Raw genomic sequence first — 25,249 nt, 5'->3', positions numbered from 1 at the left:
ATATGGTTTAGTGTAAGAAACTGAACAAAAAGGAAAACCACTTTAAAGAACGTATCCAAACATACTATGGACTTCCACAAACGGTTTCCAGTTTCAAACATGTGTGACACATTGGAAATGACGGTCCGTCCGTTTTTTTTCTTTCGCCGATGTGTTCAGTATTTTTACGTTACTGCAGGAGTTAAAAACTAGATTTAGTTTCGGGATCCTGACTTTAGTTTTTGTTTCTGGATTTAGAATGATAGAATATTTTTTACTGTCTTTGATTTGTCTTAATAATTATTATTTTCAGCTTATTTCTTTTACTTCCATAGGACTTTTTGTTATTCTAAAATGTTTGAGTAAATTTACCAATAGTATGCAAGTTTTTCTTAACGGAAAAGATGTGCGTTGTTCTTGAGTAACAGCTTTCAGTTGGAAAGCCTTTTATTATCCTATAGATCAATTTGAGTATACCATAAAGCGTGTATCGAATTGAAATCAACACAAAGCTATCCCCTTGCATTTTTTCCGCTCAAATCTCTCTTCAATGTCTTACTTAAAAATGATTGATTGCCCAAGTGGTTAAAAGCTCGATCATGTTTTTAATTTCAAGTTATATCTTTTTCTTCCTAAATCATGCTAAATGACGTTTTCTTTAACCGCCGTTCCGGACACAAGTATAAGTGGTTCCGTCGCCCGGAACACAAATCCGTACTTACTTACCGCCGACGGGGAACTTAAAGGCAATTGACACGTTTGGTAATTTTCAAAGGCCAGTATTCTCACTTGGTGTATCCCAACATATGCATCAAATAACAACCTTGTGAAAATTTGAGCTCAATTGGTGGGTCGTCGAAGTTGCGAAAGAATAATGGAGGAAATAAACACTTTTTGTTGCACAAATTGTGGGCTTTCAGATGCTTTACTCGAGACATCAGCTGAGGTTTTTTAATTTCAATTCAAATACTTAAGTAAGAAAATTACTCCTTTCTCAAAAACTAAGTTACTTCGGCGGAGCCGTTTCTCACAATGTTTTATACCATCAACTGCTCTCCATTGCTCGTGACCGAGTAAGTTTTTTGTTTGCTAACAAACATTTTGAGAAATTACCAATAGTGTCCAGTGCCTTTAATGTGTACCTAGGAATCGTCTTTCCATTAACAATGTAAGACTCTAACTCGATATTTCCATTCGTATTGTTCCCTAGAGTATTGAAATCCAATTTAAAATTAAATGGTTGAGTGCTGATGATTTGTTGGATCTCACAAGACGTAGGCTTAAAAGAGAATCATTGACGATATGAGTTCAGTTTGTACAATGAGGCATAAAATGATCCGGAAATCTGACTGCCCAGATGGTTAAACAAAAGATATATAAAATCTTTAAATCCCAGACGGAAATTGTTATTAAAGGCCCCACTGGATACGATTGGTAGTTTAATCGTAAGAATTGTTAGCATAAAATTTGACTTGGTATTGTGTGCAACGGAGAGCTGTTGATAGTATAAAACGCAATGAGAAACGGCTCCCTCTGAAGTAACGTATTTTTTTCGAGAGAGGTAATTTCTCACTCAAATATTAAAAAACTTTAAATGAAGCCTTTTATTGTACATCTGAAAGCACACAAAGTTATGCAACTAGGGTGTTTTTTCTCCCATAATTATTCTCTTGCAAAAAAAAAAAAATCAATTGGGCCCACATTTTCACAGGTTTTATGTTTTATGCATATGTTGGGAACACAAAGTGAAAATATAGGTCTTTGACAATGACAATTACCAGACGTCTCCAGTGCCTGTTTGTTTTAATGAACCCTATATGTGGGAACGAAAATGGAAACTGGCAAACAACAGACGTTGGCGTTATTCAATCTTACAAAAACAAGAAAGGATAGGCAGGATAAGCTACACAGCTGGCGCATAACATCAATCTTCATAACACAGAATATTCAAACAGCTATTCAATTACAATTTGATAACATAATGATTTTACGTTTCTCAAGGGTAATCTGCGATATAAATGTCTTGACAAAACTGAAGTTTTTTTTTGTTATTCATATTTGTCATTCAAAAACATGTTCGGTTACAATTTGTTAACATAATGATTTTACGTTTCTCAAGGGTAAATCTGCGGTACAGAAGTCTTTGGAAACCTAAAGTTCTGTATCCACACCAGTCTAATCACTTTCCAGAGTCAACGCATGATAATCAACCAATCTTTACCCTGTCATCAAATCACGAAGACAAATGGGATGAGCACAGTGTCATAAGAAACCCCATCGCGAAGGCAAATATGAATTCAATTTACTTTCATTACCAATGTGTTTATTTTCTTTTTTCTCATTGGGGCATCAGCACCAGTAATCACCATGATGGACAAATTTCATTATCTCTGGGTGCCTCCCACACGCCAATATCGTATAACCAAGTACCATGTACTTCCTTTATATATAATATAAAGATATCAAAGGTTCATGCCCTTAGCTAAAACTTCTCATTAGTGTTATTTAGCTGGAACGAAACTTTTGTGGTTCGGGAAGAGAGATTGATTGTTAGTGTGCAAGTGTTTTCTGAAAAAGGCAATAATGTCGCAGGCGCCCCGTAAATTGTAGCAGGTCAACTCCTAAACTATAAGGTATTGACGCTATTAGGCATCAAACTATAAGTGAAAAGGGGCTACCGTCCTACAGTCAGATGACAAGACTTTAATAAATGGGTAACAATAAAAATATATACGAATTACCCAGTCTATGTCAAAATGTGTGGTTTTGTTTTTTTGTTTTTTTGTGGTGTGGTGGTTCATCAGTACCAGTAATCACCATGGTAGACAAATTTCATTATCTCTGGTTGCCTCCCACACGCTATATTGAATAACAAAGTACCATGTACTTACTTATATATTATTATTAAGATACCAAAGGTTCATGCCCTTAGCGATCCGCAACCCGAATAAATGAAACAAATCACGGCATCCATCGTTCCACTGGCTCGCTGGGCTGATCGATGACTGTCAATTCTAATATAGGCCCCCTATACATTCTTCATGCGTATTTGACAGGTTCAACAGCTTTTAAAGCCATTGGACCCTTTCGGTACAGAAAAAAAAAAAATTACAAATAATTTACAGGGATTACAGAAGGTAATGGTGAAAGACTTCTCTTGAAATATTAGTCCATGAAATGCTTTACTTTTTGAGAAAACGGTAAAACAATATAAATTCTCGTTAACGAGAATTACGGATTTGTTATAAACACATGTCATGACACGGCGAAACGCGCGAAAACAGGAGTGGGTTTTCCCGTTATTTTCTCCCGACTCCGATGTCCGATTGAGCCTAAATTTCCACAGGATTGTTATTTTATATATAAGTTGTGTTACACGAAGTGTGGGACTTGGACAATACTGTTTACCGAAAGTGTATAATGGCTTTAATTATTATTTATTTAGGAACGGTCACTATGGGGATACTTTGTCGTTATTACGACAGGTGCCTTTACTATTTGTAAGCAAAATGCTTAGTGATGTTCAAAGGAAAAATGTAAGCCACTTTTAATGATGTACATTAAATGTGATCATGTCTATCGTAAATGGCATTTTCAAGCGCCAATGTATCATTAATCTGATAGAGATGTTAAGAATGACTTCATGAGACAAGGCAACCATATTACAACACCTTTAATAAAAGGGGTGAACGGCGTGGTGACAGCTATTGCTGCCAGACCATGCCCAAACACCTTTGGGAAATGCTTCTCTTTACGATAACAATGCACTGGCCGGTGTGGCGGTTTCAACTTTCCGCTGTGTTCAGTTTTCCGCGTGACTAAATACGGTAACATTACGTCATGCGACGCCTGCGCACAGCAAGCGACGCCTGCGCACAGCAAGCGAAAGAAGTCAATTGTTATATGCTTTACTGAGTCCCGGAAAACTTAACACGGCTGAATAATGAAACCGCCACACCTGGTTCTTTTGACATGGCTACACAACCCACAGGACATGCAAATTTGCCTCTCATCCGAATGACGAACCATTAACTGTATAATCACAAGTGCATTACAGGTACGAATGTTTTCGGAAAATAAAGTTAACAAAGGTTGGATTCAAAGATTGAGCTAATCCAAAAACACATTAACTTCCTGCTGTTCACAATGGCATTGTTTCTTCTGTAGTAAAACAAAAAAAATGCATTTTCGGACTGACAAACAAGTCATGAACCACAAGGTAATTATACAACCACGTGCTCCTCTCAATCGAATCCGAGCCTGATGAAATAACAGTTCAGTTGCGAATCCATCGTCAACCATTTCTACAACTGCGACACTTATAATCTATATGCAGGGCTTAATAACGCATTGTGGCCAATAATTGACATGCATTGGGTTTTTTAGGAAAGGGGAGTCGCGACAAAATCTACCACTTCAGAATTATTTAGACTTCCGAATGTTATCAAAAGGTACAATTGGTTTTGTGGTAATTGGTTTTAAATCTTGGGTGATGGTTTTTTTTTTCTCTCGTCCCCGGAAGCTTGGAAGTGAATCTGTGTAAGTTTATTATTGTGAGAATTAAATGACTACTTTCTGTATTCACGACTTGATGAGATTTATTTTTGAATAATTATCATCCGTCAGGCAAATGGCTTTTAATGATGAATAAAGATTGTCTTTAATGTCAAAAGTGTCCGGAACATTCCACTATTAACACACAATTGTTCTATTGTTCAGAAGTAGAGAATTAGTAGAAGTCGAATCCAAGCAGACAATGGATACACTTTTTTCGGGGGGGGGTACACCATGCCCCCAATCGAGCATCATAGCAAAGGCAGATGCCCTCTACCCACATGTCGGGCATGGTAAAGACTATCATCCACCAAGCAGGTCGTCTGGGCCCAAATTCATAGAGCCGGTTCAACAGAAAATATTGCTCTAGCAACAATTTTCTGCTAAGCAGAACTGAGCAGTACAGTTTATCCGAGAAAATAGAATTAGCTGTTGCAAACAACTTACCAACCAAATGGACCGAGAGTATAAATGCAAAAAATAGTTAATGGCCTGACGTTTCGACCCTAGCAGAGTCTTTCTCGAAGGAAAGAATCTTTCTCTTTCTCCTTCGAGAAAGACTCTGCTGGGGTCGAAACGTCAGGCCAGTACAGTATATCAATCACAAATTGTACATGTGACTTGGTAGTTTAGTTGGTAACCTTATTCTGGTAAAGCTACTTGTTGTGCTTATGCGGCTCACGAATCTAGTTCGGGTGCAGTTTGTGGACATGAGAACACAGTGACCATGATAATAATAAGTCCCAAGACTGAAGGGGACGCTGTAAACTTGATCTATCTTCTGCCTCTCAGAGCCAGAGAGGAAAGGAAATTGCGCCCGAAGCCTCAAACATGTTGCGTGATTGTCAAATCACCTTTTAAAGGAAGATTGCAGAATTGGTAAAAGATGCTCGTCTAAGATCACAGATTTACACACAATTACACGGTATAATGGTGATAGTAGAAAACTTCCCATAAAATATTTTAGCCTTAAATGTAATATTCGATGATAAATAAATAAAACTCACCCAGTGAACGTTTCATGAAATTTTGTTTAATCGAAGTCATGCAAAAAAACAGTGTGTAATCGGTTTTGCACTATCTTCTCGTGATCCAGATGTCTGACTGACCTCAAACTTCTACAGGTTTGTCAGTTTATGTGTATGGTGGATTACATAAAGTCCTTACACTGCCAGCAACTGTTTTGTTAGCAAAAGCCATTTTTAAAAAATGCTCTCCTTGTTTCAATGTGTGTGTACAAATACCCCATCCGAGCTAGTCTGAAGTACCCGCATCTAAGGCCGTGATCTAGGGCGCGGTGTTACGGCATTATTGGCCCCTTGTTACACGAATGCCTTCATTAGGCAAAGAGCTTCCATATCCGGCGGACGAGGCCTAGAGAGGGTGACACGTCAAGATGGATTCTGAGAGAGGAAGATTGAACTAGCAATAGGCGCTGAACACCGACCTGTGTAATGGACAAGGTATTTGTAATGTGACTGGTGGCGTTTGCCAGACTAATACAACCTCTGTAGCTCCTAATGCGGAATTGCGCATCACTCAAATCAGAATGGCAGGAGGTTCGGAGCAAAATTGGCGAGATACCACGTGAGAATTAGGCTCCTCGTCGTGAACGTATACAGCCTTACGGAAACTAAAACAAAATGCATTTGTAGAAAGTTCTAGACTTGGGAAATGAATTGACCGGATCCACAAATGAATGAAAACATAAAAGGTACCTTTTTTATGTTGTTCCTTTTTTCCCCAATTTTCTTTGTACTATTTTCAAAGTTTCGCTGTACACCTCTCTCAATTATTTTAACACCCCCATCTTACAAGGTCTGTATTATTTTTTTTTTTTTTGAAAAAAAGAAAAAAGTATGATAGCCAACAGTAGCACTATTTGAAAGGCACATTATGTGGGTGCATAATTTGCTTTTACTATAAAAGACAAATGTATTCGGGTTAATTATTGATGATTATAATAGTTTAATAAAGTATGATGCACACCATTGCCTTCGGTGTGAGGTAAAACATCCTTAACAAATAAACGCTCGTCTAAATTGGATAAAAAACAGAACACACAATAAGTTGGCTTATTGTGTGTTCTGGTTCAGTTCAAATTTGGAGTAGCGTGTCTTTTCCAGCCCTCTTTATGATTGCTCAAGTGATTTTCTTTAAAAATACAAAATGCTTAAGTTTTGTTTGACTATTAATCTTAATTTGTCTATAACCTATTCTATTATTTTAATCTCCGAGAAGTTTGTATAGTAAATGAAATCAAAATGGTTCAAAATCATAATAAAATAGGGGAAACTTCACTCATCCAACAAGAAATATTGTAGCACACCATTGAGATCGATCAATGTCTTTGTGCTGCTATATTATTTCAAAGACATTTGTTATTAAAACACAATAATTAATCACCTTTTCTTGAAGTGTTTGTCCGGTTCATGTATATACCAAAGGAAGTCTCAACCTACTCATTTGAAAGGCGTGGAGCGAGAGATGGATTGTATCGAGTTATAAATGCTGCTATCTCAAAGTCTTTGTTTTTGTAGGAGCCGTTCTTTATAGTGTGGGTGTATACTCGCTCCTTAAACTAAATTGTTGAAATCCAGTTGTTCTTCGGTGAACTTTCCTGAAAGTACTGATTGGTCAACAACGCGGCATAGAGACCAGTATGAACTAATGTTTCAAAGATTAGTCCAGACAATCTGGGTTCACTAATATTCTATGGAGACACTTCTGAAAACCAATTTGGCTTTAAGAGGCAATACCATCAATTACTTATTCAGCTCTTTTGTGCCTCGGCGCCTTTTAGGTAAATATTTAGATTTTCACAAAGGGTAGTTATAATATACCTTTAATAGTGTCGATATTTAAATCGGGGAGGTAGTGCCTTCTGCTCTACCGGCCAGGCTTCTGATGGATGATACCCAAGCCTACATCCGTATGGACTGTAAAAGGGGTAACTCTGTTTCAGCCCTAGGAGTAGGTGGCAAAGGCCTCTGGAAAAAAAAATAATTGTAACCCACACCTTGAAGTGGCATTCAGACCGTGTTTGTCTGGCGACTTGCATTAGAAAGAAAAAAAGAAAAGAAAAACAGTAATTTTGCTCAAGAATATTTTTACAATGTTTGCATATTATAGTAGTAATGACTCTGGAATCCAGGCAGCTATATTTTATGAGTTGAAAAAGTCGTTGGTTAATATGTAGATTTTGAACAGCCTATTTGAGAAACTGTAATTAGTTGATCTAGCTGGAGGGCAAACATCTTAACGTAGGGTTTAGTATTTGTATGTGTGGGTGGCATTGGGGTATTCAGTAACATTCATGAGATACAGACTGGGGCAAAACAAAGCAACTGATCAAAGAAGATGAATAACACTTCATTACGAACCTTGATAGCTAAAACGCATTGTAAGTCGTCGGCAAGGACTGATTGTATAAAATGTAAATAATGTTATATGTAAAAAAAAAATATCGGAAGCATCTCTAAAGACAGGCTTCAAGTGATCAACTCATGTTCATTAGGATAGAGTCCTAATGGAAATCAGGAAAGAGCCTCTAACTTAACGTTAAAATTGTGTTTAAATTTCTCCGTGTTTGGTACCCTTAAAGTTAGTGAAATTTTTGTCATAATCAAAATCGTTCGATGACTACATTTCAAATAACATATTCGGTACATTGCTGCGCACAGAATTTGAAGTTCAATCCGGAATTTATATCCCATAACGCCATTCAAAATAAAATGTTGACATAGAGAACAATAATCATCCTCCTTGGAATACACAAACCACGTTTATGATTTCTGATGACTTCAAAGTTTAAAATCTCACTCTGAAAGAGTGGTAAAGTGTGCTAAAACTCTGAAAAGTGTGTTAAGAGACCACTTTCACGGGGAATCTATCTCTATCTGTTGGAAACTGGATGTGTAAACTCAACTCGACCTTGGAACCCTCTTTATTACCCATCTCTTGGTCTGCACCCCTTGACCCTTTTAAAAAATTTACCTCTGATATAAGGTCCTAATCCTCAGCAAATTCTTCGTTTACATTTGTAATCTTTAAACAAAACCCCAAGAAGGAATAAAAAAGCATAGTGCTTTTGGCAGACTTAACGCTTTTGCCCGACTAAACGCTTTCACGGACAGATTTCCATAAAACAAATCACGCAAACTACCTCTGTAGTGTGAACATTTTAACAAAATGTTGGGGTAAACGTGTTGTTCGTGAACACACCAAACAAGGGTTATTGTTTTATTGAGTGTGGTGTGAACGCTGAAAAGGGGTGGTTATTTCGATCGGTGCGATCATATTAAAGTGACAGGATATTTAATGGCCATTAAAGTCAATACGGTTTTATTTTTAAGTATTACAGCTATAACACAAAGTTGCAATGATAAATAGCAAGGCGGTACTAACCCTCAACAAATAAATGCTGTTTTGATTATGCAGTTTCTTGTTTGTGGTTGACACAATGTTTGTTAGTTTGATTTCATTAAATGTTTCTGATTAGTTTGCTTCGGGTTGTTTTTAATTTGTTCCCAAATATGTTTGGGGTTTTGTGGAGTAACTGCACCTTTTAAAAGCATGCTCGATTCTGATCGGCCTGTTAAAAAAAGGCTTCCTGAACTTGCTCGGTTTGTTAACTGTCTGCGTTTATTGTTGATCTACAGCGATTCATCAATTCGCAATTACATTTCGCAGCTGTTCCAGTATTAATTGTATTTGCATTGGATCTTGCCTAGCCATTTACTTGTTTTGTTTTTGAATTTACATTCGGCATAGACTATGAATTTATACAATTCATTGACAGGTTGTTGATTTGCTCTTTTTAATTTCCGTTTGAATTAGGTTGAAATCCCATTGCTTTTTTAAATTGTCATGAATGCTTTATAAGTTGTTGAGGGTTTGCGGTTTCAGTGTTCGTGTTTGCATTGAGTCAGCAAACCATAGTTTTTATGTTTGTCTTTCATCTTCTTCTGTTAGTTTGAACGTTAATACAAGTCTGTTTAAAGGCACAACTAGACACATATTTTTGTTACCACTCAAAATAGTTGTTAGCCTAAATACTTACTTGGTAACGACAAACGGAGCGCTTCTGGTCGTATAAAACATTGTGAAAAACGTCTCCCTATAAGTGACGTAGTTTTTACGAAATATTTGATTATGAGAAAGAAAGAAAAAAAGCCTGAAGCCTTTTTAGGCATCTGAAGGCACACAAGTTTGTGCAACAAGGGTGTTTTCTTATTCATTATTTACTTACAACTTCGACGACCAATTGATTCCAATAATATAACAGAGATTTGTTATGTTATGCACATGTTGGTATAAACCAAGTGCGAACACTGGTCTTTGCAGTTACCAACGGTGTCCGGTGCCTTTATAACTTTTTGCAATGCAACTATAGCCGCTCTTTAAATTTAATTATCTCGGTGCGAGATACAAAAGTTTGTTATTCTTCGGTATCTATTAATCTGTCTGTCTGGCTCGTCAGGCGACATTGAATATAACGTGAGTGGCATCGCAGAGCGATCTTGTGAACGGTTCAAACTCGGGTGTTGCCCGAGTGTGGGTGCGGGACCCGTTCGTGTCACTTCATCGTAAAATGATTCGTCCTTCGAGTGGCACGTAATGCCATAAGCCCCGTGTGTTGTGAACGTTAAACAACCAATTTAAACTTATCGTTAAAAGAATGGGTTTGCCCAGTGTTTCGGACTTGACTGTCGATTGCCCCACAGCATCTTGTTAACCTTAACCAGGTGCATGCAACGTGCAGTAGAAACTCGGTATCTCGGTATACCTTTCGCAGATAAATCGCTATACAACAAAATATTACTCGAGTTTTTGTTAAACATACTCACTACTCAGCTCTATGTGCAAGTCAGAAAAAAAAAATGTTTTACTTCAACTCCAACCTCAAACAAAACTCATTAAAAAACGAATAAGCTCACATCCTGCTTTCAAGCTTAAAAAAAAAGTCCATGTTAGGCTCTCAATCTGAAAAAATTCCCACCCCCTTTTGTTTGATGTCCTGAGCAAAGTAAACTAAAAAAAGAGTTATTCTTATTTTACAGCCTTTTATCCATCATTCAATGGCGACCATGATACTCAGTCAAGCCAATAACGATCCATCTAATGAATCTGTGCGCATGGTTGCTCTAGCCGGATATTAATATTAATATCAACCCAAATAAGCGATATAAAAAGCTAAACAACTAGGTTATTCACCAACAATGCCAGATCGAGCCGAGGCAGTACCACAGACGACCCTAGTGGTTGTATTGTAACATTTGTATACTTAAAAGTGCTGTGGTTCATATCTCTGTAATGTTGTAATGCAATTCGTGTGTGTATGCAGTTCAACTATATAGAAACCGTGGTGCTCATATTCGGCTCATTGTTGAGACCGTCCACTCAATGAGAAAGTATTTAAGGTATCCATAGAGGTAAATTTAGACTGGGGTGCTCTACAAGAAGAAGAAAAAAATAAGAGAAAAAATGCAGGGTCATGTACAAGAACGAATACTATCTCTAGCTGCCGGGCAACCTCGGTAGTATAGTTGGTAAGACACTGCTCTAGAATTGCAAGGGTCATGGGTTTGAATCCCACCCGAGTAACATGCCTGTGATATTTGTTCACAGGACTCGGGAAAGTACCGAGTACACAGTGCTAACACACATCGGTGTATGGGTAAAAAACAAAATTAATATAATACTTTCTCCTAATAATGGATGCATGTTCAGTGCTCAAATTTTACACTGGACCAAACGCCCTATAGGCCAGTAGTTTGGGGCCAGTAAACCTTTGACCGGGCAAGTCCTACGGTCTTGTGTTTTTCAAGTGATGGTTAATGTAATTTCTTGAAGAAAAAACAAAATATGCCCAAAATGTTGACATTTTATCCGATGAAATACTTTTCAAATTTACTGAGAAGGGAGTGACACACTGAAGCCTGTTCAAATGAAAACTGTTATGGTAAAACTGGGTTACGACGCTTTCTCATTAGTATGATCATGTTCCTGTAAAATTACTCTTAGTCCAAAACATTTTGAACCATATATGGCCCTGTGGTATTACGGATCCCCAACCCAAATTAGAGTCCTTTATATTTGAGAATTGTATGAACACACTCGCACTGGTCCAAACCAGGACTTGACATAAATACCAAACCCTTGATTTATCTCGCCTTTATTTAATACGAAACGTGGTTGATATAGATACAAGTTTTCGCCATTGTTACGTTTGAAACGGCTGCCTTCAGAATCCCCACCTTTCTCATTCTCAATGTGTTTTTTTTTTGTTTACTTAGTTTCTATTTTAAACAGTGCTGGATAATCGCTGCTTCTTTAGTAACGAATGATCAGTAAATATGGTGATTCTTTGACTCCCAACTTCATGTGAAATATTAACCTCAAAAATCGAGCCGGGGGCGGCTTGCGGACAAAGCTGTTCCATACCAGGGGATCAAATGTAACACCTCGAGCGATAGCTTCACACAATATTGACATTGTGAAAGTGCTTCAAAGCACGTATATCTCTCCACCTTTCTATCTCTCTATCTTGATTTCTGTACTTCATGTGAACAGGTTAAGCTTTATTGAGTTTCGAGTCTTTATTAAGGACGGGGGCAAATTTGTACAGTTAACAGAATCATCGCCAGTGACTTCGTTAGCTGAGGGAGAGAAGAAGAAAAAACGGCTCTCTCTTTTTTTTTTTTAGCAGATTATCAAGTTACTTAATACGACTATGGAATGAATGGACGAATACAAGTGTTTTGTTATTTAAATCCAGACAGTTTACCATCAGGGTTAAGGTTCTATGTTGTGTGGGAAGAGAGCTTAGATAAAAGCCCCTGTATAAGAATGAATGACCTGTGGAATATAGTACAGTATAAATGGTGTTCTACTTTATAGATATTAATTTGTAGTATTATTTAGTGTGTAATATGGTCGAGCTGGCTAGGTATTATTTACATCACTGGATCGAAGTTAAATAACACGTCTCTGTATATTGAACTGAATGGTCATTCTTGCTTGCTTCATTGTGAATTCCACATTGCATATTACTACGTTGTGAACCCCGGTTCGAACCCTGGACGCAATTTTGTTTTCTTTTTTCTGTAGTAAAGAAATGTCATTCTCAAGAATTGTGGGGCCTGTAAGTGCTTTGTAGGTAATTTTGTATGGTTCTTTGGCCTAGTTATCAAACATATATAACAATAGTACTGAGAAAACTTAGATTACTCCATTGTAATGGGAGACTTTTGGGATGCTTGGTGGCAACAGACTTACCAGGTAAAATCCATTGTTCTCGGTAATGTGCGCAATTGCTTAGAACTACGTAAACGATGGCAATTTACCTGGTAAGTCTGCTGCCACCTAGCGCCTCAAAGTATCCCATTAGAACTTAATCCGATATAATTAACGCAGTTTAGCTATGGGAGGTTTCACCTCAGGCTCTACTAGTATCCATAAAGGTTGTTTGTTCTATTTGCAAATTCCCACGTTCATATAGCCATTATTAGGTATCATGATGGACGCGTTACTAAAACACTATAAGGTTTGGGTTAATTTGTCTGTATACTACCAAACCAAACCTATAGCGACTACCATATCTCAAAAAGGCTAATTCCCAGTCATGTTGTTACAAAACAGAATAAGATAATACTCACTATTTGCAAAGCTTTCCTAAACTTGTGTCAGAAACAGGCGACGCACTGCTTTCCAAGAAGGCATGGGCCTAAATTTCAAGTTGCAACGGATGTATACTTGTCGAGTTTGTATCGTGTGTCACGTCGGATATCATTAACAGGGGCAACCCCATCCGTCCTCGCGTACCCAAAGTGGCGTGCCATAGAGTCTGATGCAAATTCACTTTACATTTTGCAAATCATTACGCGACGGGAAATGGAGGGAGGATTCTCTTATGGTTTCAGGCGCTGGATGTTTTTAGCGTACATTGATTGCCGACCGGGAAATTCGAGCGTGTGTGCGTTCACGAAAAAAAGTCGCATTTCATTTCAAGGAACAGGGGCAGATTTGTAACAGTGAGAACAAGGACTCCTCAATTAAGTTCCCCATACATGTTCGCTGGTGACGTGTTTCATGGGGAAAACATATGCTCACCACACTGTTAACCAGTGGGTTGTCATGTAGGTGTCTTTTTACACCCTGTTAAGTTTGGGCATCCTGTTTTATTTGTCATTCACATGTCCAAGTTTTTAAAGGCAGTGGACACTATTGGTAATTACCCAAAAAAATTATCAGCATAAAACCTCACTTTGTAACAAGTAATGGGGAGAGGTTGATAGTATAAAGCATTGTTAGAAACGGCTCCCTCTGAAGTGACGTAGTTTTCAAGAAAGAAGTAATTTTTCACAAACTTGATTTCAAGACCTCAGATTTAGAATTTGAGGTCTCGAAATCGAGCATTCTTTCATTGTTGTCTCGCAACTTCGACGACCAATTGAGCTGAAACTTTCACAGGTTTGTTATTTTATGCATATGTTGAGATACACCAAGTGAGAAGACTGGTCTTTGACAATTACCAATAGTGTCCAGTGTCTTTAAGTTTGATCACCCAGTTTTTAAATGTTCAGTAAATGTGGACACCATTTCACCAAATCCTGGCTAAAAGCCTTGTGCTAACTAATGTCTTGTTTTTGACAGCTTTAAAATTTGACCATTAGTTTGAGCTTCCATAAAAGTAACGCGCTATCTCAATTTGGTTCGGGTATTTACTGGTTCAGATCAAGATAGCTTATGGTTTTTTCTTTTTTCTTAGTCTTCAATGTATAACACATTTATCACCACAAGGCATTTATCGCACAATACTGTTTTTCATGCAAACATATTGTTCAACCATATACAAGAAGACATTCATTTGTTTGATTTCAAAACGTTTATAAAGTTGTTAATACATTCAAAATATTGTACTTTTTATCGTGAACCCTTATTCAAAATGTCTGGTTATGGCCCACAGTGATTTAGTTTATTCTATATACGGCGTTCTTTATGGCATAGATCTACATCAAACTGGAAGAAATTCCACAAACTTTCCTCTTCACAACCACAACCCCCGCCGTTTTCATTTAAATGATTCGCAAGAAATCATGTTTTAAACAAGAACAAAACCCACATCGGTCATCAGGCTAACCCCCGAAAGAAAACATGATATTAGATTACGACCTAGGGGAACAGTTTAGCGACAAAGGCAATCGAGGCATCAAGACCATTCAGGATTTTCTAATCTACGCTCCTGATGAGTGTCGCATAAGGACTCTTGTTTAACCCCCTTCAGCGCTTCCGAATTTCGTCAAGCGCGGGGCAGCAGGGACCCCATCGTCTGAGAGCGACTTGCTTCTTGACTTTTCCCTTTTTTTGCTTTCTCAAGGCGAGCGCTGAGGCCCTTGTGCGGTAACGGCGCTGCTTTGGAGTGTGGTCCCACTCGAGGGAAGTCGCGAAGCGCAGGGGCATGGGGCTTTAGTGTCGCGTTACGCGGCGGGGCTATGCACCCGATTTCGCTCGGTCGCGGGTCACCTTGAATTTATTCCGCTTATTTGTCATACGTTAAAGTATCAGGTCTGGTTAATTCATGCTTTATACGAAGTTAATACGGTTAAAAGATACGGTTTGGTATCGGTGCTCAGAGTTAAAACACAAACCCGAAAATCATGCGAGTAAATCCCCAACAAAACTAGGGTGGCAAATGTTGGAAATATACAATTATTCCTACTCGCCGACATTAATTTAAAGTCCCACTAAGAACAAACACAAAAACAGTCAGTCAAGCTGTCATTATCCGAATGCAGAGTCTACGTACGTCTTAGAACGGATAGTTAAAATGATTCCAGAGTGAATGTTTGACTTGTTATTCTTAGTTGCTTAAGCTTTTCTTTAAAGCTTATTAGCTGTATGAAAGAAAAACATCCATACAAATCCACTTTTCGTTAAGGCATGCAAAATGTTCATCATTATATGCACAAAGTCATTTGAAGTGTTTGATTTATTACCTGTACTTGAGGGTTGTATGGACATGTTGAGTTTTCCGAAGCCCCAGGCACTGACTTACATTCCAAACAGTCAGACGCATGTGCAGGATACCTCATGAATGATTCATGATGTTGGTCAGGTGACCGCTGTAGAAAAAGCAAAATATTTTATGTCATAACACCAAGTGCTTCATTTTTCTTTGTACAAGAAGAAACTTCATCGTTTTATGATCATGTTTAGTTTGCATAAGCCCCAAGCACTGATTTACAATTTAAACAGACGCATGCGCAGGATACCTCTTGAATTATTCATAATGCGGATCAGGTGACCGCTATAGAAATAGAAAATTAGGTCATAATGTGTTAATGAACACAAGTACCTCATTATTCCTCGCACTTGAAGAAACTCGAACATACAGAAACTTAATGATTTTATGCTCATGTTTCTTTTGCAGAAGCCCCGGGCACTGACTTACATTCCAGACAGACGCATGCCCATGATACCTCATGAATATTCAATGACTTTGTCAGGTGACCAACGACATTACCCATCAAGAGACGACAATGTTCATTTTAAAGAAATGTTTGAGTGTCTTTCGTGCCAATACTAACATTCTGTGGAATTACAAATATCTCTGGTATAACCATCGTGTAGTATTTCTATAAAAAATTAGTCCAACAATGACCATTCTCAAACAAGAACAACATGGACACCAAAGATGGGCACTTCTTGCTGTCACAACGCGCCAACTGCAGCAAGAATCAAACATAATGTTTAACATTAGACCATAACACAAATACCCCATAACACAAATACCCCACAGCGAGACAATAGTTCACCCTATTGGCTTTCTCTTCTTCGCCAACGGAAACAACAAGCATATAATAAGTCTTCCGGATTGTGTCAGAGTCGAGTTGACCAAGGGCCACTTTGTCACGCACGAACCAGTTTCAAGAAGAAGGGGGAAACAAAACAAATAAGAAAACAATCTCTGTGAAAAACAATTTGAGTTACAATATTGTATTAAATAGATGGAAAATTATCACCAGGGATACAGAATGTTAATTTTGTTTTTTACCAATATACATCGACGTTTGTCAGCACATATTCAGCACTTTCCCGGGCTCCGTGAAAAAAAAACAGACACAATTACTTAGGTGGGAATCGAACCCACGACCTTTTCAAATCTAGAGCCGTGTCTTTTAAACTAGACGTAAAACCATAGTTAATATTCCATGTCACCGAGCAAATTTCCATCTATTAAAAAAAAAATATCAGTGAAAAACAACTCGAGTTACAATATTTTAAATTAACTTTCAAAATCTCTTTCGACCCCGCAGGAAAACAACAGAAACTAAAGGTTGACGCAGTCACCATGAACGACCTACAGCGGCTTATTCTGTTAGTGTCCCTTGGAACGTTCGCCCTTCTCCTGTGCCTACCCGCCTGCACCGAGGCTCAACCTCTAGGCCTGTTTAAATTTGAATACGACGATTTGTTGGACCCCAGTTTTGAAGCGGATGACCCAAGGAATCCAAGGAGACTTTCAAGGCAGCAAATCTTAAGGAGACTGAATGATTTGGCAATGTCACGCTCAGGATCAGGACCAGGTAAGGGATAAAGCTAAGATTGTGCCATTTAATATTGGTTTTACCCTTTTGTATTCAAAAGATGGGATAAAACAATATCAATTGTGGCTTAACTTATACACCGATGTGTGTAAGCACTGTATCTATCAGCACTTTCCGGAGTTTTATGTAGAACAGAAATCACAGGCATAGTACTCGGGTGGGATTCGAACCCTCGACCTTTGCATTTCTAGAGCATTGTCTAATCACCAGACTCAGTGTCTTACTTGACTGTTGGTTTTATAAGTACTGCTCTATAGTTGCAAAGATCGTGGGTTCAAATCCCACCTGAGTAGTATGCCTTTGAAATTTGTTTTTTTTACAGAACTCGGGAACACGTATCGGTGTAAGTGTAAAACCAAAATTAATATTCCTTATCCCAGATGCAAATTTAACATCCATTAATTTATTCCATTTGTTTTACTATAGGGAAACATTTTCCATAATACGGAAGCGTTAAATGACATTGAGAAAAATACCTCATTAACAATGAGTCAGTATACGAGTCATAATTATGACTTGTTAGCTTTCAAGTAATAATTATTATCTATTTGTCAATGGAGCCAATATGAGATATGTCATAAATGAATTAGTATGAGTCATATTTACTTGAACTTATTCATATGAGAAAGTACTCAATCATATGTATGAGATATGATGTCTTAACTATGACTTGTACCAAGTCACTATGAGATAAAAATGACACCTGCCCTTCAAAAGTTCAATGTAATTTAATACTGATGATGTTCAATTAAAAGGCATTGACTTTGAACATTTGAGTGACGCAAACATGTCTATCTATTTAAGTTACAGACCCATTAATTGTTGACATCCTTAAACGTACCATTTTAAATTGCACTCTGAAAGGGTATTGAATAAAACATTCATGTTACAACATTTTAACATTTACAGGGCCTGTAGTTTTCCACTTTCATGAAAATGAATCAATGGTCATCCTTAAACGTACCGTTTTAAATTGCACTCTGAAAGGCTATTGAATAAAACATCATTCATGTTACAACATTTTAACCTTACAGGGCCTGTAGTTTTCCACTTTCATAAAAATGACTCTACGGCCCTTTTCGAAACCACGGCTTCGGCTCTAGATTCGGCTCAAGCTAGTATGGCTCCGCGGTTGTTTTAACAAATTGGGCGTGTTTTGCGTATGTGTACTTTGGGATTCAAACGAGAGGACGAGCCTGAAGCCGAATTCAAAGCCGATCCCGTGGATTCGAAAAGGACCTATATTGGAAGAATGGGTCCTTCACTACACTGAACTTGACCTTTCAGAGACCCTATTAATAAAAGGACTATGCAGCATTCTCCAGAAGACAATCAGAGCATACTGATCGAAACGTCGAGTTAAACCAACGGTTCTTTTCAGAACCACCCCAATTCATTTAGAGATAGTCTTTACATGGTGTTACCGCAAACTCTTCTATAAAAGGACTATCGTGAATATATACTAAAGTTTGACTTTTCCCTTGTCTTTGTCTGTACCAATCACAGGTTACACGATTCCAAGAAAAAGGCAAGGCCTGTCTGTTTCGCCCATATTCCCAATTCAGAGGATCCGTTTGAACGCAATCGAACGGGACCGTCAAGACCAAGTCGATCAGGCCGAGGCCAACCAGGGCCTTTTTCAAATCGCCGGACGCAAGAGATAGGGCAAATCATAAAACTAATGACCAAAATAGGTGTTTGCAATTTGTTTACAGGTAGGTGAAACTTTTAGTACATGTTATTATCTCTGTGTTGTCGATTGTAAGATTAAAGGCACTGGGCACGTTTGGTATTACTGTAAGAGACCAATATTTTCACTTGGTGTATCCCAACATATGAATACAGTAAGTCTGTGAAAATGTGGAATCAATTTGTCATCAAAAGATGCAAGAGAATAATACAAGAAAAACACATTTGTTTCAAAAATGTGTGTACTTTCAGATGCCTAATAAAAGGCTACCGATCTGAAGTATTTGATTTTTTTTGAGAAATGACCTCTTTCTCAAAAACTAAGTTCCAGAGGGAGCCGTTTCTCACAATATTTATACCATCAACAGCTCCCCATTGCTCGTTACCAAGTAAGTTTTTTTCGATCACAAATATTTTGAATAATTACCAAAAATGTCCAGTGCCATTAAGAAAAGAAAACTGCAATAGTTGTCTATATTAATTGTCTTATGGTTCATTAACAGCCTGTAAACAACTAATGCCCCCCTTCTTGTTAAATTAAAGTGATTGATCTAGACTTCTCGTAAAAGTTTCGAGTATAAAAGTCAAAGAACACGTTTAGATGGCTGCACAAAACATCTGTGTTCGTCATAATCTGACGGAATGTCGCAATCACCTTAAAACTGAAGTTACAATTATGGTTGGTCACAGAGAAACTCTCAAGTAAAACCGCATTTATATTTAATTTAGCACTGAGCACTTGCTCTTGTTGATTGTGCGAGAGGCGACGATGGGAGGGGATTGGTTGGTGGGTGGTTATTATTGCACCCGCTAAACCCCTACTTGAAATTATTTGCTCTATACCCTCGGGTGGTTTCTTTGCGAAATCAACATAAACTTATTCATGATTAAAGTTAGAAAGACCTTATTCCATATGAATGCTGCCCGTCCCCTCCCACTCCCCTCCCACTCCTCCACCCCATTTCAATGTGCCTTGATGCGATATCGTTTCATTTGCTTCAGACTCGTTCACGTTTGAATTCAGAAACGGTATTTCAGTTGTTAGAACACAAAGTTTATCCTTCGAGAAAGACTCTGTTATGATCGAAACGTCAAGCAATTAACTGATTTGGGAGGATACCAGGTTCAGAGAACATCTTTAAAGGCACTGTACATACGTGTTATGTTTTGAATACACCAAGTGGGAATACTGGTCATTGACAATTACCAAATGTGTCCAACCACTGATATTATTATTTTTTTTTTCCACCTACGATCGGCCTTAATAGGGACAACATGAAACATGAATATTATTGAATGTACACACTTGTGTTGTTGTGTATACACAACATCGTGTAAACGTGTTTTCGAGCAGCGTGCGTTTGTTCCCATCTTATACATAAGAAGATGGGAACAAACGCACGCTGCTCGAAAACACGTGTTTTTCACTTGTTTTCACACGGCAAGCCGATGTACACTTTATAACCGACGTTCACCCATAATCAGAATAGAAGTCAAAGTTGTTGTTCGGTTCAGACCCTTGTGATAATAACTGAAGTCAAATCGGGCCATAGATATCAAACTGTGATGACGTAACTACAAGGAGACGAGTACGAAGGTTTCTGTTTATGCCATTCGTGTTTAAAATGTATTCCCGAAATAGCGCTTTCCCAAAATATCACTGTTTGGTTGCCGGCACAAGAGATTGCGTATAGAGCAACGAAGAGACAAAAACAAATGGTAAAGATTCTCGGTTGCTATGTTCAGTATGCAGTTATTATTTTCTTGACTGTTTTTCTAGTGTGTGAGGAAAACTCTTCAACGATGCAAATAGCATTTCGTTATAGAGCGTCGCGGAACCGGCGGAAACTCACAGGGACATTAAGAATGCAATTTCAGCGGGGATTTGGAAGGGGAGATGTCTGTTGTCCAAATGCATTAAGGAATATGACTGCCTTGTTTGACGACTTTTTCTCTACTTTCGTCATACTGTCGACAGACTTCCCTGACCATGCAACCTCGATCCACACAAACCGCCTTATAGCAAGCAGCTCACTCGTTAGCTGTGTGTTTAGCGTTGGGCAGCTACGAAGGGCATGGTCCCTTGTGTGTTTATCCAGAGCATTGGGCCACACACAACACCACTTCCATACCCTTTTGGTGTATCCCTGATGGGAAAAAGAGTACACAAATGCAATGCAGAATGCTAATGTAAAGACATGTTAATAATGCAAGGCGATATACGCAGACTTTCAAAGGCAGAATAAACCACTTTCGCCAAATGCTGTTAATGCACTCAGGGTATTTGACAACACAACATTGGTTCCGTAATAACAAGGGGAACCATAGTGTGGCTTGGCGGTTTGTGTGCCCCCCCCCCCCCCCCCCACTTCCCTTCGATCCCGCACCGCCCCCTCGTGGCACCAACGATATTTTTTTAATGTATAAAACCGTACGGCAGCAATAGTCATTTTATTATAATAAAATAATATAATGGAAATTTTTAAAGCGCCGGTATCCACCGCAAGCGGCGCTCATTGCGCTGCTGCGCAAAAGGAAAGGAAAAAAAACAAGCGACGAAAGTAGCATTATCCATATTTTTAAGATTCCAATCATATGCTGAATTATTTTGTCAGGTATTACGCGGACGATCGTATTTTCTATTACTTCCTAATTATCAATGCTGCGGTTGGGCTGTTTATGCTCACGAAAGTAACATGTATCCAAACCACCACCCCCGTAATGCATAAATGTATGGTTCGGTCATTACATTTACTAATGCATTAAAAAAAATAATAAAGTCAAACTGTTTTTCTTTGTCCCAGTACCCCCCCCCCCTCCACCCTCTTAAGAAATGTCTTATTTACTCCATCAGTGCGATGGCTTCGTACGAAAGGCTGGTTCCCCACACACTAAGACAAGAAATGAAGAAAAGGAAAATAATAACTGCATACTGAACATCGCAACCGAGAATCTTTGTTTGTTATCTTCCTTGTTTTCTTCGCAATATCTTATGCCGACAAACAGTGATGTTTCTGGAAAACGCTATTTAGGGAATACATTAAACACAAATGGCATGAACAAAAACCTTCGTACTAGTCTCCATGTAATGACGTCACAGTCTGATATATATGCCCCAATTTAACTTCGGTTATAACCTCATGGGTCTGAACCAAACAACAACTTGGACTTTGTTATCTGGTGAGCGTTGATTAAAGTGTACCTACCTCGACTTGGCGTGCTGTTTGAAAACAAGTGAAAAAATCATTTTGTATAAGTTGAGAAACGAAAAGTGATAACATTGATCTTTGACAACAACCAAAAGTGTGCGGGACCTTTATAAGCCGGCCTCAGGTCGACATTGCGTCAACAGTCGGCGACTGACTTTTCATGATCACACTGCGCCTGAGCTAAGACCATCGGGAACTTTTCAGTCGGCGATTATTTACGACCTGAAAGTAACTGCGATGATTTTAAGACAATCTGAAACAGTCGCCGCTCAAATTTTTTTATTTTATGACAAGAGCAGATTTAGCAAGAGTAGATCAATTTCAACTTGTACGACGTGATCCCGACGGTCGGGAACCAATCGCAGGCGCATGAGTTATCAGTTAGTGTGACCTGAGCATTATTCTGTCTGCGCGTTGCCGATAGTTTGTTGCGGGTGCAAGAAAAGCGTAGGTCGACCTGAGGCCGGCTTTCAGCAGTTTTATCTAAATTGTATGAGATACTACAGTCTAAAGTGTAGGGCTTCCTGATTATTCGGCGACGGATCAAGAGGGGTTGGGGATATAGTCACCAGGTGCCAGGCTTTGTACTGCAAAGCGGACACCTGGTGAGACCGGACGTTCAAGCCGTGCAGTTTTCGACACTGTGACATTGTAATGTAAGATCCCCAATAGGAAGAACCGTATAGTGTAACTGACACAATATCCCCAGCGCTTTGTAACTTGATATCACCCTTTTTGAATGAGTTTCTAATACAATTTCTTAATTTGAGGCTAGAAGTGATTTGATATTCAGTCAACGATTATTATAACTGCTGCTTTGACCAAACGTGCGCTCGTCGTGGCTTTTCATTCAACAGTTTTGCAATAATGAAACTTATGGAATATACAATCACAAAACAGTTCAATTTATTAACCAGGATTGGTAAAGAGCTGTCAAAATGGTAACAGTGCTCGTATTTTGTGTGGTTAACTATACATGAACAAACAAACAAACAAACAATTAAACAAACAAGTGAAACTTGTTGATTATCACGTTGTGCGAGTCCGTAGAAAATAGTGAAAAACTAGGCACAATTTCAACATATGAAAACATTTTCCTCATTTTTGTTTTCAACATCTTTAACCAGCAATTGTGGTTTTAACAACGTTAACCAGCAGCTGTTGCGTAGCTTAAGTCTTCAGATACAAGCTTTGTTCCAACTTCAAATTATTCACTTGGGCTCACGACCATGGCCGCAATGCCGAAAAGTCATTACTCGCTGCAGCCACGAAGTGCAGGCATGATTCGAACACGGTCTTGCAGTGAGGTTGTCAAATTAAAGTTAAGTCCAAGTCAACACTGTATGCCATCTACTTGATTTACACTATATGCGGCAGTAAGATGTGCTGTTTAATTGCTACAATAAATGGACGAGCTGTCTCTCTTCCCGGGAAGATTAAGTGTCCGAACACGGGCCAACGTGACGGGAAATAGGCCAGTGCCCTGTGATCTGGGATCCCCTCTATATTTACCATCTTCGTTTGTCCACTGTACATACTTAGCCACAACCTGTATAAGAACACTCACATCGGTTAACCAAATATTTTTGACGGCATAAAAGAGAACTCGGGACCATCACTTAAATGATCAGGTCACACTGAATACTAGCCTAGACATTTTTATGTTGTTCGGAAAAAAAAACTAAAAGCTCGTTTATCGGTCCATCAAAAGAGGTCTGTCAAAGATTGTACGTATACACATCAATATTTGTGGACGGTACCCCCATCTCTTCCCCACACCTAAGCCTAATCATCATCCCCTTCAGGTATTCCCTAAATGATGAGGTGGGATGTTACACACGTGTAAATAGCAATTTGACTACACCTGTAAGTGTCGGGCGATTCTCTGTCTATTTATGACGCCGCACGATAGCACTTATTTTTGGACAGTGGCGGGCATCACAGCCTAAGAAAACAAGTGAGCCGTAAGCCTGTGCTGGTGGATGTGCAGAGGCGGTAGGGTCAACAAGTGGCGAGTTTATGTTAAAGCGATGTAGCCGATTTCACGAAACGCTAGAATTAATCATATAATAATAATTAAAAAGAAAATAAAACGCAGCATTTGTAAGGCGCACTTTCTCTGTTTAAACATTCAAAGGCGCCGGTCTCCTTAGAATGAGCAACTGGGCATATTAAGAGTGGATTTAATGCGTTCATAATGTCTATAGATACAGAACTTAACTCGTCTTAAAGGCAGTGGACACTATTGGTAATTACTCAAAATAATTATTAGCATCAAACCTTACTTGGTAACGAGTAATGGAGAGAGGTTGATAGTATAAAACAATGTGAGACACGGCTCTCTCTGAAGTGACGTAGTTTTTGAGAGAGAAGTAATTTTCCACGAATTTGATTTCGAGACCTCAAGTTTAGAATTTGAGGTCTCGAAATCAAGCATCTGAAAGCACACAACTTCGTGTGACAAGGGTGTTTTTTATTTCATTCATATCTCGCAACTTCGATGACCAATTGAGCTCAAATTTTCACAGGTTTGTTATTTTATGCATATGTTTAGATACACCAAGTGAGAAGAGTGGTCTTTGACAATTACCAATAGTGTCCACTGTCTTTAAGTCCTCATTCTAAGATTAACCATATAACGTTAGGAACAGTTTGATAAATTCGACGGATGTGTGCGTTTGGTAATTGTCAAAGACCAGTATTCTCACTTGGTGTATCCAAACATACGTTTAAAATAACAAAACTGTGAGAGTTTGGAAGGAATTGGTCTTCGAATATGCAAGAGAAGAGAATAATAAAAGAAAAAACACAATTTTTGCATTTGAGTGCATAGATGCATATCAAAAGGCTTCAGCTGAAGTATGTTATTATTTTAGTGAGAAATTACCTCTTTTCAAAAAAAATTATAATAAACGTTACTTCAGAGGAAGCCGTTTCTCTCAATGTTTTATACAACCATCACTAGTGTCCAGTGCCTTTAAGTAAAAGAGCTGCTTGAACAGGGAACAATTTCACGGAAAATCTACTTATTAAACGTTTCTTTCAAACGTTTAATAAATAGATTTTCCTAATAAGCCATTTGTAAAGTGTTTTATCAAGTAATTGTATTGTTGATTTTTGTACACTTTTGACAATGATGGCGTGCGTCAAAATGTGACGTCATCATTGTGATGTTGATTAAGAATAAGTTTTAGAAGAGATCTCGGT

At 38.4% G+C, this 25,249-nt stretch overlaps 1 protein-coding gene across 2 annotated transcripts in view; it reads left to right on the top strand.

The window, feature by feature from the left end:
- Nucleotides 1–25,249, top strand: part of LOC139949914 (uncharacterized) — a 47,325-nt gene that overhangs the window by 18,746 nt on the left and 3,330 nt on the right. For both annotated transcript variants that reach the window (XM_071948486.1, XM_071948485.1), the window contains exons 2-3: nt 16,854–17,123; nt 18,651–18,859. In XM_071948486.1, coding sequence (XP_071804587.1) covers nt 16,889–17,123; nt 18,651–18,808 — 393 coding nt within the window. In that variant the 5' untranslated portion in view covers nt 16,854–16,888 and the 3' untranslated portion in view covers nt 18,809–18,859. The remainder of the gene's footprint in view (nt 1–16,853; nt 17,124–18,650; nt 18,860–25,249) is intronic.

The sequence above is a fragment of the Asterias amurensis genome, chromosome 17 (genome assembly GCF_032118995.1).
Source record: "Asterias amurensis chromosome 17, ASM3211899v1".
Classification (NCBI taxonomy): Eukaryota; Metazoa; Echinodermata; class Asteroidea; order Forcipulatida; family Asteriidae; genus Asterias; species Asterias amurensis.
Note: the sequence above shows the minus strand (reverse complement) of the source record. Positions and strands in the feature narration are given on the sequence as shown.